The sequence below is a fragment of the Myripristis murdjan genome, chromosome 23 (genome assembly GCF_902150065.1).
Source record: "Myripristis murdjan chromosome 23, fMyrMur1.1, whole genome shotgun sequence".
Lineage (NCBI taxonomy): Eukaryota > Metazoa > Chordata > Actinopteri > Holocentriformes > Holocentridae > Myripristis > Myripristis murdjan.
The window spans coordinates 840,662-858,045 of NC_044002.1; the positions used below are offsets into that span (position 1 = coordinate 840,662).

Here is a 17,384-nt window from a genome sequence, read left to right on the forward strand (position 1 = left end):
AATAAATAAATAAATAAGCCATGTGTATGCTGCCACTGCCACTGATCATAACGTTGATTTATTTATGGTTTATTTGATAGGGACAGGTACATGGATAAAATGAGAACACTTATCCGATGCAGTGTTTATAGGCTAGCTGATGCTAACTTGCAACACAGAAGGGCTTTGATGAAAATGAGAGACTCACAGGGCATAGCCTAATACTAGGCTATTAAATAAATAAATGAATAAATGAAATAAAATGCGTTGTAATTACATAGCTTCAGAAGGACATATGCTTTGCACATGAAGAAAAAAAAAAAAAAAAAAAACACAGAATAACAATATGATAATTTGCGGTGCGATGCAATGCAAAACCAACCAAACAACAAAAACAATAACAACAAAAAATAACAATAATAAATCACCAAGATGATAAGTAAATAAACAAAATATTTATTGGTATAGACTATAAAGTGGTATTGCCTTCTAAGCAATGATTTGAGACTTTTAGAAATGCAGCTATTTTCTAACTTGTGGCCTGTAGCTGTATAAGCCTGTAAGCTACGTCACACTTGACAGAGGTGAACTCTAATTGAATAGGTGTCCAGTGTCTCACCGCGCTGATTCCATTGAAACGTGTGAAAATGTGAGTTTAATTCATAAATGCGGGCTTGCCATGCCTGGCCTGCCGCCAGGACTCCGTCTCTCCTCTCTGTTTTCTCTGGCTCTCATCCAACCCCCCTCCCCTCTCCTCCCCTCCCCTCCCCTCCAGCTCCCCCTCCCCCCGTGTTATCCACCCACGGGAGAGGTGATTTTTTTTTAACCTCATCCTCACTCAGAGTAGCCTGGTTTCGAGTCGAGTGGGCTGTGGGTGCAGTTATGCCCACGCTTTTTTAGCCGATCCGTGCCTCCTCGTCCCGCCTGGTCCTGTACATGGTCCCGCCCGGTGCTGCGGGTACTTGTAGCCGGTGCTGAGTCGATGCTGGTCGGCGTCTCGAGCTGCGCTGTCTCGGTCTGTCTTCAAAAGCCCTGCAGCTCATTCAGTCCGACCACAACTTCCAACTGATCATTGGCTTATTTTATCAGCTCTACCTCCCCACCCACTCTGCCCGAGGAGAACTTTCTCAACACAGGAGTGGACAATAGACCTGCAAAGTGCCATTTAAAATCGCCTCACCGGCTCTGGTTCTCCCCCTCTTTTTCTTTCTTCCGTTCTTTTTTTTTTTTTTTTTTTTTTTTTTGAGTCTCCTGTCTTTTCTGTTTGCCGGGAGAGCCGAGCAACTGCAGCACCGTGAACCATGAGTGGACGCGGGGACGAGGCTGGGGAAAGCTCAGGCTCTCAGGAGCCTGCAGGGGCCCCGGAGCCCCAGAAGAGGAGGCCCGGGAGACCGAGGAAGCCCCAGAAAGTCAGTCTGAGTTTCTGTCTGGTCGTGCCTGCTAGAACTTGACTTAGGGGCGCTTTTGCATGCAGTATATAGCCTACAGGCCTTGGCAGATGTAATATACCAGGCAAAAGTAAAAATCACCTATTATCTGCAGATTGTGTGTGCTATATGGTGCAATGTGCTGCGTTTTAATACTTTTATCCACTCTGTTTTGATTGGAGTGCTGGCGTAAAACTTGAGCAGTGCGTGCAGGTCCTGAGCTAGCGATAGTCATATCCTGCTGCTCCGCTTTATACTAAAAAAACTGCACAGAAAGACCAAGATTGTGCTTTAAAATCGAGCCGAATTTGCCTTTTCTGTGGTATAGATCCCTAATTACATCGAAGAAGGTGTGCATGCAGCTTTAACTTTCCTTTTTGAAATCCATGCACCAGGCGGAGCATATTGTCGTAATCCGAGAGCGCAAACATTTCCCGTACTTGCATTCTTTTTAGATTATTTTGCTCGTTTTGATCGCTTCTGTGTTTTTGCTGCCGCTTTTTAAAAAAACTGATTTGTGTGAGAGGCCAGTATGCACTGGATAAGGAATGCGCCCCTCGAGAATTATTGACTCGGCTCTTAATTGTCAACAGGAGTAAAAAGAGAAGCATGAGGATGAATGTAACTGTCGATTTCCTCACTCAGTTGAGCCAGACGCACTGCTGCATTTATTAATATGGATGTGCTTATAGAAATGCTTCATGGTGAGGCACGTTCACACATATTTATTCACTGCCAAAAATGTAAACAAGGTTCGACCAAAATCCCATTTACTGAGGCTGTTGCCTCTGTTTGGTCAGGTGATCTAGAGAAATGGAACACATGGCAGAATTTATCCCACTAAAGCCTAATATAAAAAAGGAAATTGAGATCTTTTTTGTCTAATTAAACATAATGAAACACATGAAGTGCTAACTCTAACTCCTAAACTGCAACGCTGATACATAATGAATGTGTGCACCTTTATAAACTAGAGAAATATTGATGGAAAATTTGGGGTCTGAAAAAAAATTGATGTTTTACTTAGAAATAGGTTACACAGTCAGGCTGAGCACTGAATCAAATTCCCTCTCACTCATTCTGTGGTGTGTGCTCACACATGCACACGTGATCACACACACATGTACGCACGCACGCACGCACACACACACACACACACACACACACACACACGTATATGCACACACAACCTTTGTCCCTCTTTTGGTCTTGATTCATAAAGCAGTGACCAAATGGGAGACCACCAGTAAATGAGCACATTGTTGAAAGGGGACCCAGTCTTCTCAGAGAGGGGTTTGGCGGGTATGGGGTGGGGGGTGGGAGTGTGTGGGTGGAGGGTCCAAAGCTTTGTGTCCTGTCCTTAACTCCCATGTCCACGTTCAACTCCCCACCCCACTCCCCCATAACCTCTAGGAGCCGAGTGGAGAGCCTGTCCCCAAGCGACCGAGGGGCCGCCCCAAAGGAAGCAAGAACAAGGGCCCTTCCAAGGCAGCGCAAAAGGTGAGGAGCCTCAGCATCTGTAGAATGATACACACTCACACACAGTGTACCGTATTGCACTATTTTAAGTGGCAGGAAGCTCTTTAAGATTACTTAATACTTGAATAACTAGTGAAAAATTATTACTTTATCAGATGAGACCAATGAGTCCGCAGTATGAACCTCACATCTCCAGTTCTGTATGTCTGTATTGTCTGTATGTACCTGACAATGTCTTCCATTGCATATTCCATTGCCTTTGGACCAAATCACTATAAGATGTTTTGGAAAAAAAAAACATATCAAGTGAGAAATTAAGAAATTCCAGAGGGGAATGAATTTCTTGTAACCCCGTTAGACTCTAAGACACACACACAAACACAAACATATACATTCTTAAAAAGACATGTGCATGAATAGACACAAACAGATTCATGCATAAGTTTAGGAGTGTTCTGAGATTTTGCCAAGTAGCTTGTATCTTCAGAACCACATTCATTGCTGTAACATGCTTATCACCCAATCACAATAGTTTGTTTTATGTGACATCATCAGTGAACCCATTTTGTATTTATTATGTTTATGTATTAGGCATTGTACAGTATTTAGCCTAAATGCTAATTTGCTAATGCTAACACTCTGGTTCATTGGAAAGGTTTTACTAAACTTATTGGGAATGGAACCTTCATCAGTGTCATTAGTAACACCTGTTTACCCTGATTTGTCATTTCAAAATTGCTGTTGCTCTAGAAATACCATAAGGTAGCTTATAACTCTGGCTCTCTGAATTTAACATCTAGACTCGTTCATGATTTCATTCAAACACAAGAAACCTAAAAATAACAGGGCAAGTTCATGTGAAAACACAAAGCTAACAATAATGCTTTGAACCTCAGCTGCTAGCTGCTGTTAGCATGGGCTTCACAGTGCAGTTGTAGCTCTGTGTAAGTTCATGAGCCAGACCGTTAGCTGATGTTAGCTTTCTGGCTCAAAAGGGTCCAATAATGCATCAGTGCCACATTCACGGCTTATGGTAGGTTATTTACTGTATGTACTAATTTCTGACATGCAAATAACATTAACTTCAACATACAACTTGTGAGTACTAGCTCCAATATATCCAAGGTAAATAATGCAGAAATATCTGGAAAATGGTGGCTGTGAAATATCAGTAACATAAAAAAAAAAAAAAATCCACATCTAATACAACTTTTATCATGCATGCGATTAAACCAGCAAACCAATGTACCTGTCATAAAACTGACCATATTTTGTTAAATAAGGGGTTTAATAATGTTTTCTTGTGATCTATAGGCTTGTTGAAGAACTGTAACATTAGCTTACTTATTTGCTGTTCACTTAATTTACTTTCCAGCTTTTCGGCCTTTGGCTTCCTTCCCATAGGACAGACACAGTATAAGTGATGATATCACATACGCAGAGATGATTGTGATTGGGTAATATGTGTGCTGAATTCAGGACAATGTTGGAATGTTCATCTGAGGTAGGAGCTACTGAGTAAAATCTCTATTTGCAATCACAAACATACATCAGTAGCCGTAACACAAAGAAGGGTGCATGAGAGAGTGAGAGAAAGGGAGATGATGAATGATAATTGATTAATGTGGAAAAAAAAGATTCAGTGAAAAGCTTTGGAAGTTCCTTGCAATGTCCTGTGTAATATTTGGTTTATGATACATCTGAGAAACACAGGGGCAGGTCCCTGTGTCTTCATTCATTAGCTGGATTAAACTGTGTCAGGGACCTGATGACAGCAGCCTTAGTGCTCCCCTGCCACCACCAACCACTGTAAACAATCCTGGCGCTTCTCTGAAAAGTGAACCACTCTGCTCTCCCCATAATCCAGCTTCATCTCATCTGGGAATAGTTATGATAAACACTGAAGATATCAATCTTGCAAGATGAAAGGAGTCCTGGCTCAGGAGGCACCTTTAACATAGAGTCTTTACAAGTTCATTTCCTCTCCCCATACCAATCACTTTGTCAATCTCTGAGAGATATCATGGCAGCTTGTAATAAGAGACAGTTACACTGCACACCTTGAATAGACTATCACTTGGACCATATTTCAGAATGCATGCAGTTTTTTAAAGGGCTATCATTCTTCAAAAAAACAAACAAAAAAAAAAAAAAACATCCCAGCAACACTGATATCATTCCCAGAAAATGTCAGATTTAAAAAACTGCTTCTTTGCAAAGTGAACCTCCATTTTACACTAAACACATTGAAAGCACTTGATTTCTTTCAAATCATGGAAAAAAAACATGAGCAAATTAGCAAGAAACAACCCTAAAAATTAATTAGAAATTAGCAAAACACTATAAGAAAATGACTATAATATGATTCACAAATTTACAAGAAAAGGGGCTCTCATAAAATTAGATTTAAAAACTAACACGCAAACAACAACAACAACAATAACAACAACCCAAAAAACAAAAAAAATCAAACAGATAATTAGTAAAACATTCCTGGAAAATTAATTAATTAAATAAATAAATAAAATGTAAATTTATATTTAGAATCCAATTACAAGAACATTATCAAAACAGTTTAGTATATAGTCTGATGGCACAGCCAGTTACAATAACAACAAATCAACAAACAAGACAACTAATGGCACAGTCTTGAATAAACCACTAGAAATATGTCAGCAGTTATCTATGGCGTTCAATTCAATCATCCTGGTCATAATCACACATCAGTTGCCCAGATTAGTGTTATCATCCCCGACATAGCGCTGATCATGATGACACACCAAAATGTTTTCCAGTGTGTGTTGGGGATCCAGCTACTCTCTAGTAGCACTGCATGACTAGCACTGGCCTCACTCACTAACCCTAACCTACAATCTTAATCCCAAACTTTACTGCTAATCCTAATCCCGATTCTAGGATGGTCCAAAGCTTTGTGTCCTGTCCTTAACTCCCATGTCCATGTTCAACTCACCAGTAAAATGTGAGTGAACTGTCCCATTAATGTTTATAGCGATAGGTTTTTACCAAACTGCTCACACTCATTCACTTCCATTCAGTTCTGAAAACCCCAGAAAACAACTATTCAAGACATGCAGTTCAGTTCAGTTCTGTTCAGTTCAGAGACTTGTAGTTGAGTTGTAACTCAGGTAAAGGTAATCCATTACTTTGAACAAGAGCCTGACAGTCATGTTTGCAAAGTCACAGAACACTGTGACTGTTCCATATTAATGCACGTTTCAGGAATACCATGACAGCCTGACGAGACATGTGATAAAACATGGATAACCACCTACAGTCATGTAAAAGAAATACAAGAAATGAACAAAAAACTAAATCACGATGCAACTGTCCTTTAATCCTAGCTCCAATATTAACCCTAAACCCAGGTTATAATCCTAATTTTAACCTTAACCACCAAGCTCAAATCCCAAAGCTAATGTAATCCTTTAGGCTAACCCAATCCTAGTTCCAATCTTGTGCTCTGGTGTCAGCAAGCAGCCTCGAGAATCCCCCTTCACATCGCTGGGTATTTACTGCCATTTCAGACGTACTGCTCCTCCCTGCTCAGACATACAAATACAGCGATGATTAATTAAACAGGGTGTTGTCTTTCAGACCATTAAATCCCCCCATTAAAAATGTAACATCCCAAACAGAGAACTGGGATTACAGTACACAGATTGGCTGGCCAGCAATGTGGAGTGTCATTATAGTGAACTTATGATAGACACGGTAAAACAAGTTATCATGATTGTGTCATGGCCTAGTACATTTTGGTTTCTTTGAAATGATCAAGTGTTATATCTGTATCATTAAAACCAGGGTCAATATCCAAGGTATCATATACTCTCACCTCGTAGAAATGGGAAACTGGAATTTAGTGAAATTTTGTCATCCTATATAATCTACCTACAACATATATCACAATCGCAGATGAAGGGGTGAATACATAAGTATTTAAAACTCAACAACCGGGGTGCCCCGGTGGCTGCACGTCATCCCCTCTCTCTCCCCTGCCTTTCCTGTCTATTTCTACTGTGACTGTCAAATAAAGCAGAAATGCTGAAAAAATAATCTTTAAAAAAACAAAACAAAGCAAACAACTCAACAACCATCAACATGGATAAAAATCAATCAGTTAAGTTTTCTATTTTTGATCACCCATTTGGTAAATTGATATTATTTTACTCACTGTCTGTAATGTGGGACAGTGGTGGTAGTCCTCTTATCTGGACAAAATTAACTTAACTCATATGTATTCAAGATAATATTCTCCTCAGTTATTTTTCCATTGTTGCCAGGGTCCTTCAAAGACTTCCAGTTCCACATTTATGTTTCTTTTCATTAGTGCCAGAGCTAAGGTGCTTGTACTCAGGTCCCTCTTAAAAAAAAAAAAGTGTTGATAAAAAAAGCTTTGCTACGAGTATCAAGTTATTTAAAACAAAGTCTATTTTTTATCCTCTAAACATATAGCCAAACTGCATTATCTTTTGTAAAAGGGGAAAGCTGATAGATTTTAATTGACAACCAGTCATGCATGTCTTCCAATAAAGTTGTGGCATGAACACAATGAAAAAAAAACTGATGGTCAGTTAATTCAGTATTACTATCACAGAATGTACAGCAGTTGTAATTAATATTAAACATTTTCCTTAATAATTCATTGGATGGATAAATGGTCAATTATTATTATTATTATTATTGTTATTATTATCATTATTATTATTATTGAAATAGACCTAGTTTTAGGGCTTAAAGGAAAAGTGAGTACAGTTGGATACTGGCTGGATGCTCCACATGCTAATTGTTAGCCTCCTGCCATTGAGGTTGACTTCCCCCCAGCTAACTTAAAAATAACCGCCTTAATCCATTCAAATAATCACTTTACAAGTATTGCTTTCCAAAGCTGAGAAGCACATATGACTATTGAGTATATATGGACAATAGATTTACTGAAATTACTGCTTATAACTGGGCTATGTTAGGCAAGCTATGTTGTGGCTAACTTTATGGCCAGCTTCTTTGTTTCCTCCGCTCCCCTCTATCATGTGTCTTGCGTACTTTTCAGGTACCTGCCAGCCATGGTTGTAACTGACGGCCAGCAAATACAGTTTAGACCGCACAAGAAATTAGTTCTATTGTTGATGCATTTCTTAAAAAAGGTCAATATTTTAAAAATTAATTACGATTACTGTAAACATTAAACATTGCAAAGACAAACATACTTTCCTTGCCATCAACTGTCGTACTTTTGTTTCACTTTGCTGCTCTTTATTGGGGGTTAATAACGATAAAGACAAGTGTATGTGCAAGTGAACTGTGTCCTGGGAACCAGACAAATCTGCAGCTCATATTATTTACTCTAGCAGATTGATTTCCCCACCTCCCGTTCAGACAGGTTTCCAGCTAACCTGGCCCATGTCAGGCCAATCACAACCATTTATCCACGATAACTGACACAGGAGTGTTGTTGAGGCTCAGCGGTTGTTCAGCGCCATGTTACACATTGCTCTGATTGGTTGTAGGTCTATCCAGTTATATTCAGAGGCATTTTGGTCTGCAACCGGTAATAGTGCCCATTGACTGTGCATGACAGCAGCATTGTTGTTGTTGAATCTAACTCCATACTTGTACAATCTGTTGTAAATGTCAAATTTGTTCAGCTTTGCAAAATCTTCAAGTGTTATGTTGATGTACTGTTATTTTTAGCATTTCAAATGTGCACAATCTCTTTTCACATCTCTTTTCTAATCATATTGTCTGTGATGAGCGTTGCTTGAGGGGCAGGAGCACAGGGGTCAGGGGTCATTGAGCTGGGGATAGAAACTGAACAGAGAGGAGTAGTGACATAATGTCTCCTGTCATGCCTCTACCTTTGCTGGTGAGTGAGCCCAAAGGTAGGGCCAACCCACCATCTAGTAGGGGTTTCAGATTTTTAGTGTAATCTGAGCATCTCAACACAAGAAATCTGATTGAAGACAAATATAAACCACCGCACACTGAAATAAGTTTTCTGCAACTTTATTTGGAGCGAACAACACTCGCCCATTGCTTCCTCAGGTTCAAACTATAAAAATGAGCTGCTCATAGGTGTGATAAATACATATTGATCAGATGACCAGCCATCACACTATTCATTTTTTCAAAGTATTTCATCATTTTTTTGAAAAGGCGAATCATATTACAAAACGCAAGTATTCCATAACATTGCATTTTTCAAAAACCAACATGATTAACATAGGACAGTGTTACACCATTTCCCAGAATTTAGACATAATTAGAAAGTGCCATGGACAATGCCATTGCGTATCAATGGCAAGTTTGGTAAGTTTTGAGTTTGGTAGCAATTTTGTATTTTTTTTGTATTTTGTATTTGTACTATATTATTATATTGTACTTTGTATTTTTTTTTTAGATAAGTTTTGTGCAAATTTTATTGTAATTTAATTTTACATATGTAATTTTAATAATTATAAATTATTCTTTTGTAGTTTTTGCTTAGTGTTTGCTTAGTTTCCAGTAATATTTTAATAATTTTCTAGTCATTTTGTGGTCGTTTTATTGTATTGTCTGAGTTTGTTGTTAAATTTCAGGTAATTTCTTGCTAACTGCTTTTTGGTAATTGAATTTGCTCAGGTGTCAAAGGATTAGCAAGTTATTACGTTACCTAGCGAATGAAACACTATCAGTCGCTAGAAATGCTTGGGTATTATGGGTGTGCTGCTGTGATTAAGGTAAAGAAATGAATTAAGAAGATGAATGTTTGTTCAGGGAGCAGGTAATGTGGTGTTACCGGTGACACATGTTCAATGTTGAAGGCAACTTTCTCTCATGTCTGCCTGCACGATCACTGTGGGAATGAGAGTGGAATGTAGGAAATATCTCTTAAAACCTCTAAAAACGTCCTGCTGCAGTGGCTGATGAGAATCGTCCCATGTCTAAACTAGCCTCTACCTTATTGTTTCTTCCCTTGCCATGTGTTTTGAAATTTGCGATAAATGATGGTCTTACTGCCTTTGTCCTTCTAAGAAGTTTTTCTTGCTGTGTATCTTTGGCAACTGTGCGATCTGCCTGCTGAGGTGTTGAGATGCTCCACCTGCTGCCATGTGACCATGACTCGGTGGCTTGTGTTCAGTGTCAGGGTTACAAAGGAATGGTGTTGTTTACTGAGCAAAATAGCTGCAGCAACACACACTGACCCCCACCCCCCACCAGTACCTCTGATACCTGCCTTTACTGGTCATCGTCTGCAAAATTCATAGCAGTCTAGCAATTTGGCTTAGATTTCACCTGGCTCCTTGCCGACTAGATCCTTGGAGCCTTGATACTACTTAATATCCGATGAATTATTGAGATGCGTCTTGTCTTGTTAATTGTGGTTCACTGCACAGCTGGGGCTCCTTCTTCGGGCTGTGCAGGTGGGCATGCAGTGTCTAATTTGTCTCACATCCCACAAATGTCAAATTATTTTGTTTTCTTGGGGTCAGATATGAAAGGTAATTCCTTTCCCTCAAGGCAGAAGTCAGGGGTATTCCAGCTAGAGCTATTAGTTTCAGGACAGAAAGGGAATGCTCTGTAAATAGGTCTAGACTAACTAAAAATTAGTTGTCTAGCTGGCACTGACCCTGGGAAAGATATTTGACTCTTCTCATCAAAACACCAATGAACAGCCAACACTACTCCACGCCCCTCAAAGTAGGTGGACTTGTGGAGCTTTCCGTTGACTGTCGGATGTTTTGACTTTGGAGTTGACGTCTCACCTCCATGCTGAATGTCTTCCATTGCAACTAACAAATATGCCCACAGGAAAGATGCTAACAAGAGTCAATGATGATCACAAAACATTAAAAGCTAATATTAGCTAGGCCAGCTACAGCTAGCAGTGATGGAAAGAGTCTCAGGTAGAAGTATTGGTACTTTTCTGACATTTTACTGTCTTAGAAGTAGAATTACTACTGTAAAAATCATTTTAAGCTGAAATAGCAGGGTGAACACAGGTCCTTCCAATGACGTTAATGAGCAGTAGCAGGGATCAGTCTCTGTTAGACTTAAATGGAACAGAACTTTAATTAATGTCATTAGTAACACCTGTGTTTACCTGCCATTTCATGTCAAAATAGCTGTCGAGGAAAAGGTGTCAAAAGCTGTCAATAGATGAATAGAAATTTGGAAATGACAAAATTTGCGCTCTGTAGCAGATGGGATTTAAAATATAGTTAAGTTCAATACTTAATAGCACATAATGATAATGATAATACAAAAAAGTTACTCAGTTACAGTAACACAAGTAAATATTATTGGTTACTTTCACCTTTGGCAGCTACTTATCTTCACTAGATTGAAGTGAATGTGTTTTCAGATAAAAATCCAGTCAGAGAATAAGTTTGTTTGACGCTGACTGTGTTGCCTGCCATTTTGTTGTGATGATATATATGGATATTTCAGCAAACTCACAGTTTGCAGTTTGCAGTTTGCAGTTTTCCATGTAGGTAGTGGGATTTCTCCTAGTATCTTAGCTCCATTCTCTTGGGACTTCTCTCTTGTCTTACACTCATCTTTAAATCAAAAAACAGTTGCTGCAGCCTGTCACTGAGTGGAGGTGGAGGCACATGGGGCCAGCTGAAGCCAGCTGAATGTGCTCAGTGTGATCAGCCTGCATAACCGTCAGTCAAGGTTCTTATCTGTCAGGTGACTCCATCGATAGTGGGCCACTCATTTCCACTTGAATAGCATAAATTTCTACTGGTGAAATATTACTCTCTGCTAAGCAGGCGAACTTTTGTTGTGCTGTAATTGAGATTTGTTGTGAGTGAGGGGTTGAGAGAGTCTGAGGTGTAGGAACAAGAGGGGAAATCCCACACATGCCACTCCTACAATACTGGTGTAAAATATAGCCATTTCACCTTAGAGTTAGAAATGTGTCCTTGAGTATTTTTTTTTTTTTTGCCTTGCCATGAATGCTTAAACAGAAGTTTCACCAATTTTGAAAAATGTGATATTATCTCATTCCCCCCCAGCTGTTGTGTAGGACAGTAGTGGTGCTCTCTTCCTCTCATTGTTACTGAGTGCTGGATACTGGCTGGATGCTCCAAATGCTAACTGTTAGCCTGCTGCCATTGAGGTGGACTTCCCCCCAGCTAACTTAAAAATAACTGCCTTAATCCATTCAAATTATAGCCCAAAATTATGTAAAAAAAAGTTGGGCACTCACTAGTCCTCATACATGCATTCATTTTCCAAGTTGCTTATCCTTATTAGTGTCACAGGGTGCTGCAGCCTGTTGCACTGCTCACTGGGTGGAAGGTGGGGAAACACCCTGGAGAGGTCGACATTACATTGTAGGGCAGACACAATGACTACGTTTACATGCACACCGTATTCCGGTTCGGGTCAATATTCCGGTTAAGGTAACTGCGCTGTGGCAACTGGAATATTCCGTTTACATGTTACTTGGCATGTTCCCGTGTTTCGGCGTATTCCACTCTCTTATGTAATGCGACACTCAGCCGCGGGGGGCAGCAGTACACGTATAGGCATCTGGTCTGCCGGAAATATAGAAGAAGTCTTCTTCTTCTTCTTCCTCTGTTGCTATTTCTGTGTTTTCTCCCATCGATATCCTCCATGATATTTAAGTCTTTGATCAGCTGAAGGCAGACTGCAGTCTCCTGGCTCTTGCTGCTTTTCTCCAAGCTGTAGTGTGCGCCATGTCGTTTTCCCCATCGACGTAATATACATATATTACATCTATGGTTTTCCCCGCTTGCAGTAACCATAGCAACAAAGATGCCCCAGAATTCCTTGTGAATCAAGCATGCGCAGTCGTGACTGAATATTTCGGTTCAGGGCATTTTCCGACTAAGGTGTTTACATGCCGGATGGAACAGGCATATGCCAGGGGTCTTATTCGGAATTCTCTCCAACCGGATTATGACCTTAATCAGGTTCGGTGCGTGTTTACATGACACGTGCGCAACCGGAATATTGCCAATATTCTGAATAATACCGGAATATGGTGTGCATGTAAACGTACTCATTGACACCTAGGGGCAATTTACTTCTCCAGTTGACCTGTCTTACATGTCTTTAAACTGTGGGGGGAAGCCAGAGCTCCCTGCAGAAAGCCATGCAGACATGTGGAGAACATGCAAACATCACACAGAAAGGACACCGTGCCACCTGCACTCTGTAGATGTATGTGCATTTTAGTTTTGGAAAGCAACACGTCAAAAGTCATGTAAAGTGATGTTAAACTTGTAAAGTCATGTTAAACTTTCTTTAAGTGCAGGTATTGTTGAGAATGTCAGCTGGGGGGAAGTCCACCTCAGTGCAGGAGGTTAACAGTTAGCATTTGGAGCATCCAGCCAGTATCCAGCACTCAGTAATGATGGGAAGAAGATAGCTGTTAATGTAAGTCAGTAGTGATGCTGAGTGAAATAATATAGATTTTTTTTTTTTTTCAAAATGGGTGGGCTATCCCTTTGAATATCTGATAATACAATCTTTCTGGTTTTTAACCTTTTTCTGCCTGTGCTTTTGATGTCAAATTTTGATTTGCTGTGTTCGATAATGTTATTTTCCGGATGAATGATCACATTTAATCCCTCCTAATTTATGCTGCCATCTGCTTCACAGAAAGCCGAGGCTACTGGGGAGAAAAGGCCCAGGGGGCGACCCAGGAAATGGGTAAGTTAACTTTGCTTCACCAACTGTAGAAGAAGCTCCTTCAGTGTGTGTCTCTCTCATTGCCTGGTCTTATTTCTGCAGCTGGCAGGCTGGCCATTGTAATGCAGTTTGTACATGAACCTTAGAGGGGCAGTTAATTGTGTCAGTTCATGAAATCTATTTGTGGTGGGTAGAAAAAGTTATGACCAGACACTTGTTTCCTGACCTCCACAAGCATTTCTGTCCATTAAGAATAGTTCAAGCAGCTCTGCATATTGTTTTTTCATTCAGTAAGGTGCTGTTCATGTTGGTTATTAACTAGTTACGCTGCCCGCACATAAAATACATATACACTACATACAATTGCCCGTGTCCAATTTTTTTGTCATTCACTTTCATCATGTGGCTTACATTCAGACCTTCTTCTGTACTGGTTGTTGTTGTTGTTGTTGTTGCTGTTGGTGGTGGTGGTGGTGTGTGTGTGTGTGTGTGTGTGTTCCAGGAGATGTCCAAAATGTTTGCGTTATCAGTCAAAGAAAATGTTTACTCTTCATGCTGACCACAGGAATACTTAAATAATTCCTCCGACAGCTTGAAGGCCTCAGTGTTTATCAGCTCCGAGCTGATTGATAGTGCAGGGAAAAGCAGCAGGCAGTTAGAAGTGCCACCAGGAAGGGTGAGGAAAGATGTGGGGAATGTGAACTTTCTCCTGTATATATCATAACTGCATTTTTATGTGTCAAAGGGGAAAAAAGAGAAGTGAAGGGCTGCAAGCACAGACTTGGAGAGTTATAAAGTGTGTATTTTATATCCAGTTTTCATCTCCTTGAAGGAATGGTATGTTTTCCAGGAGCCTTTGCATATTTCCTGTGTTCTACATTGTTCACACTCCTCTGTAGTGCTCACTGCGGCTGAAGCTTATCAGCTCTGTGCGCTTTTAATAGCCTGCTTCCATAGCCATGGATCGCATGTTCACTTTAAAAAACATTATCATGATTGATATGGGTCTGGTGTTGCCCATTTCAAGTGTGATTTCTCAGATGAAAAACTGACCGGGTAGTACTTGGTGTAGTCAAGCTGTGCAGTAGAGATCATTTTATGTTAGCTAACAATGGCTAACACGAGAAAATAGATGATAAAGTTCTAGGCACTGGTATAGACATTGTTTTAAATAAATGTAATTGTAAAACACTCCAAGCAGAGCAACAGTGTGCACTGAAGGCATTTCTGACAGGGGAAGATGTTTTATGTGTTCTGCCGATGGGATTTGACAAATGTTTACTTTAATTTGTCAAGAAGCCCCACTCTAAAAGACCATTGGTCCGTGTGATAGAAGTAGCCTAGCTTTGTTTCAGGATGTTGGTTTCTGTGGCTAGCTTAGGCTAACAACATCCAAGCCATGGGGAACGAATTCCCTGTATCAGCTACAGTTAGACTTCACTGAATGGTTCATCCAAATGTTTTTTATCCACTTTTCGGCAATATAGAGCTCTTGCATTTGTTATGAGCCCGCGTCACCAACAAACTGATTTAGCATCAATGTGTCAACATTGACTGACTTTTCTTGTAAGTGGCTGAAAGTTAGACTGATATGCAGTAGCACTGTAAAGTGACTAAAACAGCTTCTGCATTGACTGAAAACAAACCTCTACATCATAGTCAGTCACTAGGAATTGGTTTGTGGGATTCTAATGCCTTCGCCTACAGAAATCAGCCAACATGGGGGTAATTTCACACTGAATAGTGAAGGAAAAACAGAAAGGTCATCCAGTCTGAATATCAAGCTAGTGGTTTAAAGATGTATATGAAGAAAACTATGCTTGCTTTGGTGTGATTTGAGACACAAATGCAAATGTTACACAGACACTGAACCCTTAAAGTGTATGGCCTCATTCAGCATGCATAGCACAGCTCTATACAGGACAACACTGCCTGCATTGTCTCAAGTATTACTGTATGTGTTTGAAGTAATTCACATATTTCTCACTCCGTAACACGCAGTGGGCATGTATTGGACTTTGGCAGTAATTTTGCTTTGCGAATTCCAGTAAGATAGACCGTGAAGAGAGGAAGCATTTACACCATATATCAGCCAGCTTTTGTGATCTGGCTTGACAGCTGAGCTGTCAGAGCAACAGCAGCCAACAAATCAGCTCCTCAGTTCAGCTCCAGGCAGCCACTGAACCCTTGGACTGAACTGATAAAACAGTTGAGGTTTATTGCAATATTTCCTTTGTAGTGCTGCTTGCTGGTGCCTGCAAGTCCCAGGTATACACACCTACAACCAACATCCACTGACACAGTGGCTTTGTCTGCTTTAAAAGGGTACTTCCCCATGTTGAAAATCGTGATTTTCTTCACTTCCCCCCTAGCTGTTCTGTAGGACAGTAGTTGTGCTATTTTCCTTCAATCATTACTGAGTGCTGGATACTGGCTGGATGCTCCAAATGCTATGCTTGTTCCACAAGCCAGGGTTTCACAGGCCTTACACTGAGATTACTATTTAATGTGTTAATTCATTACTTTCTTATGCAAGCAAGTTAATCTGTTATCACTGCATTGTTCTGTTGTAGTTGCATTGTGTTGCAATGAAAGTGTTGTAGGTGTTGGATTATTCCAATTGCATGTTAATATTTAACATTTAATATTTAACTGAACTAAGACCAGCGTTATTTAGCTGTATTTTTACTAGCTCTCTGTGGTGAAAACATTTCATAAATGAATCAAAATTGCAATAAAAGTTGATGTTGGAGTGCTATAATCAGTAACCACATCTGATCTGTTTTATCTCTGTGCCTCAAGGTTCTTGCATCGAACTTTGCACACAGTTTGCAGCATTATGGATTTATGATTTCAATATAAGACAGTGCTGTTTGTGCAGATGTATACCAATTATCTAGAGGACATGATGTACTACTACTCATTAACCTATGGACTACTGCCACCAGCCAAGGACCAAGCCTAGTTTAATTATTATTATTATTATTATTTAATTTTTTAATAACCGGGCTGCCTTTCTTAAGCCTTTCCTGATGTATGAGAAACTTTGTGTGGCTTTGTGAAACCCGGGGTCATGATCTGTTTGCTACCTTTAGTGTGTCACACATAAAATGGCATGGCCCAGAGATCTTTCTGCCACATGGCCACTTCATACATACAGGGTGGACTTGTCACAGGCCTCGTCGTTTCTGTCCAGAATAAACAAGTCGGCTCTCTTCATTCAGCTACTGCTCACTCTCCTGGAACTAATTATGGCTACAAGGGGCTGCTGGAATGTTTTTCTTTGCCTCACCCCCACCCCCACCAAATGGATAATAGGAAAAGGTGGCCATGGCCACCAGGAGGGAAAGAAAGAAGTGTTTAACCATATCTGTCCCACAGGGAACTTGGAGAGTGGAGATCTATGAAGTATGGCCAGAGGTTCAGGAGGCTGAGTGGAAAAACTTGACACCACCCAAGGGCATTTATGTTTGGTACTCACCAAACAACCAAGGCTTTCTACTAGAATCAAGGGAATACTGTCTCCTCCTTGTCAAATCATGATGCTCAGGAGAATCTCAGCTGGTTTACCTGATTTTACCCTGACACAATTACTCCTGTGCATGTGACCTCAAAAAACAAAAATAAAAAACAAACAACAAAAAACATGAGAACCAGTTGTTTAAGAAGTCATGTTCTTTATTTGCTAATGAAGCAAGCTTCACATTTTTTTAATGTTCTGGACCCCCAAGCTGACTTCCATTAAGCCGCAAACTTCCATTTGAAGTAGTTTTTCTCCATGGGGATGTTTGTATCGAGATCTTTTAGGTTGGGTTTAGTATTAAATGCTTGTGTAAG

General features: G+C 40.2%; 1 protein-coding gene across 1 annotated transcript; it reads left to right on the plus strand.

The window, feature by feature from the left end:
• The first annotated feature begins 1,280 nt into the window (after positions 1–1,280).
• On the plus strand, positions 1,281–17,127 carry hmga2 (high mobility group AT-hook 2). The gene is made up of 4 exons (XM_030046051.1): positions 1,281–1,388; positions 2,820–2,906; positions 13,518–13,568; positions 16,929–17,127. The coding sequence occupies exons 1-4, from the start codon at positions 1,281–1,283 to the stop codon at positions 17,088–17,090; spliced, it is 408 nt and encodes a 135-aa protein (XP_029901911.1). The 3' UTR covers positions 17,091–17,127.
• Positions 17,128–17,384: the final 257 nt, after the last annotated feature.

Bases quoted from the DNA above. Each gene is read 5' to 3' on its own strand.
- hmga2 (XM_030046051.1), top strand. From the start codon at position 1,281: ATGAGTGGACGCGGGGACGAGGCTGGGGAAAGCTCAGGCTCTCAGGAG. The intron at 1,389-2,819 runs GTCAGTCTGAGT...CATAACCTCTAG, and splicing joins GACCGAGGAAGCCCCAGAAA to GAGCCGAGTGGAGAGCCTGT. The intron at 2,907-13,517 runs GTGAGGAGCCTC...TCTGCTTCACAG, and splicing joins CTTCCAAGGCAGCGCAAAAG to AAAGCCGAGGCTACTGGGGA.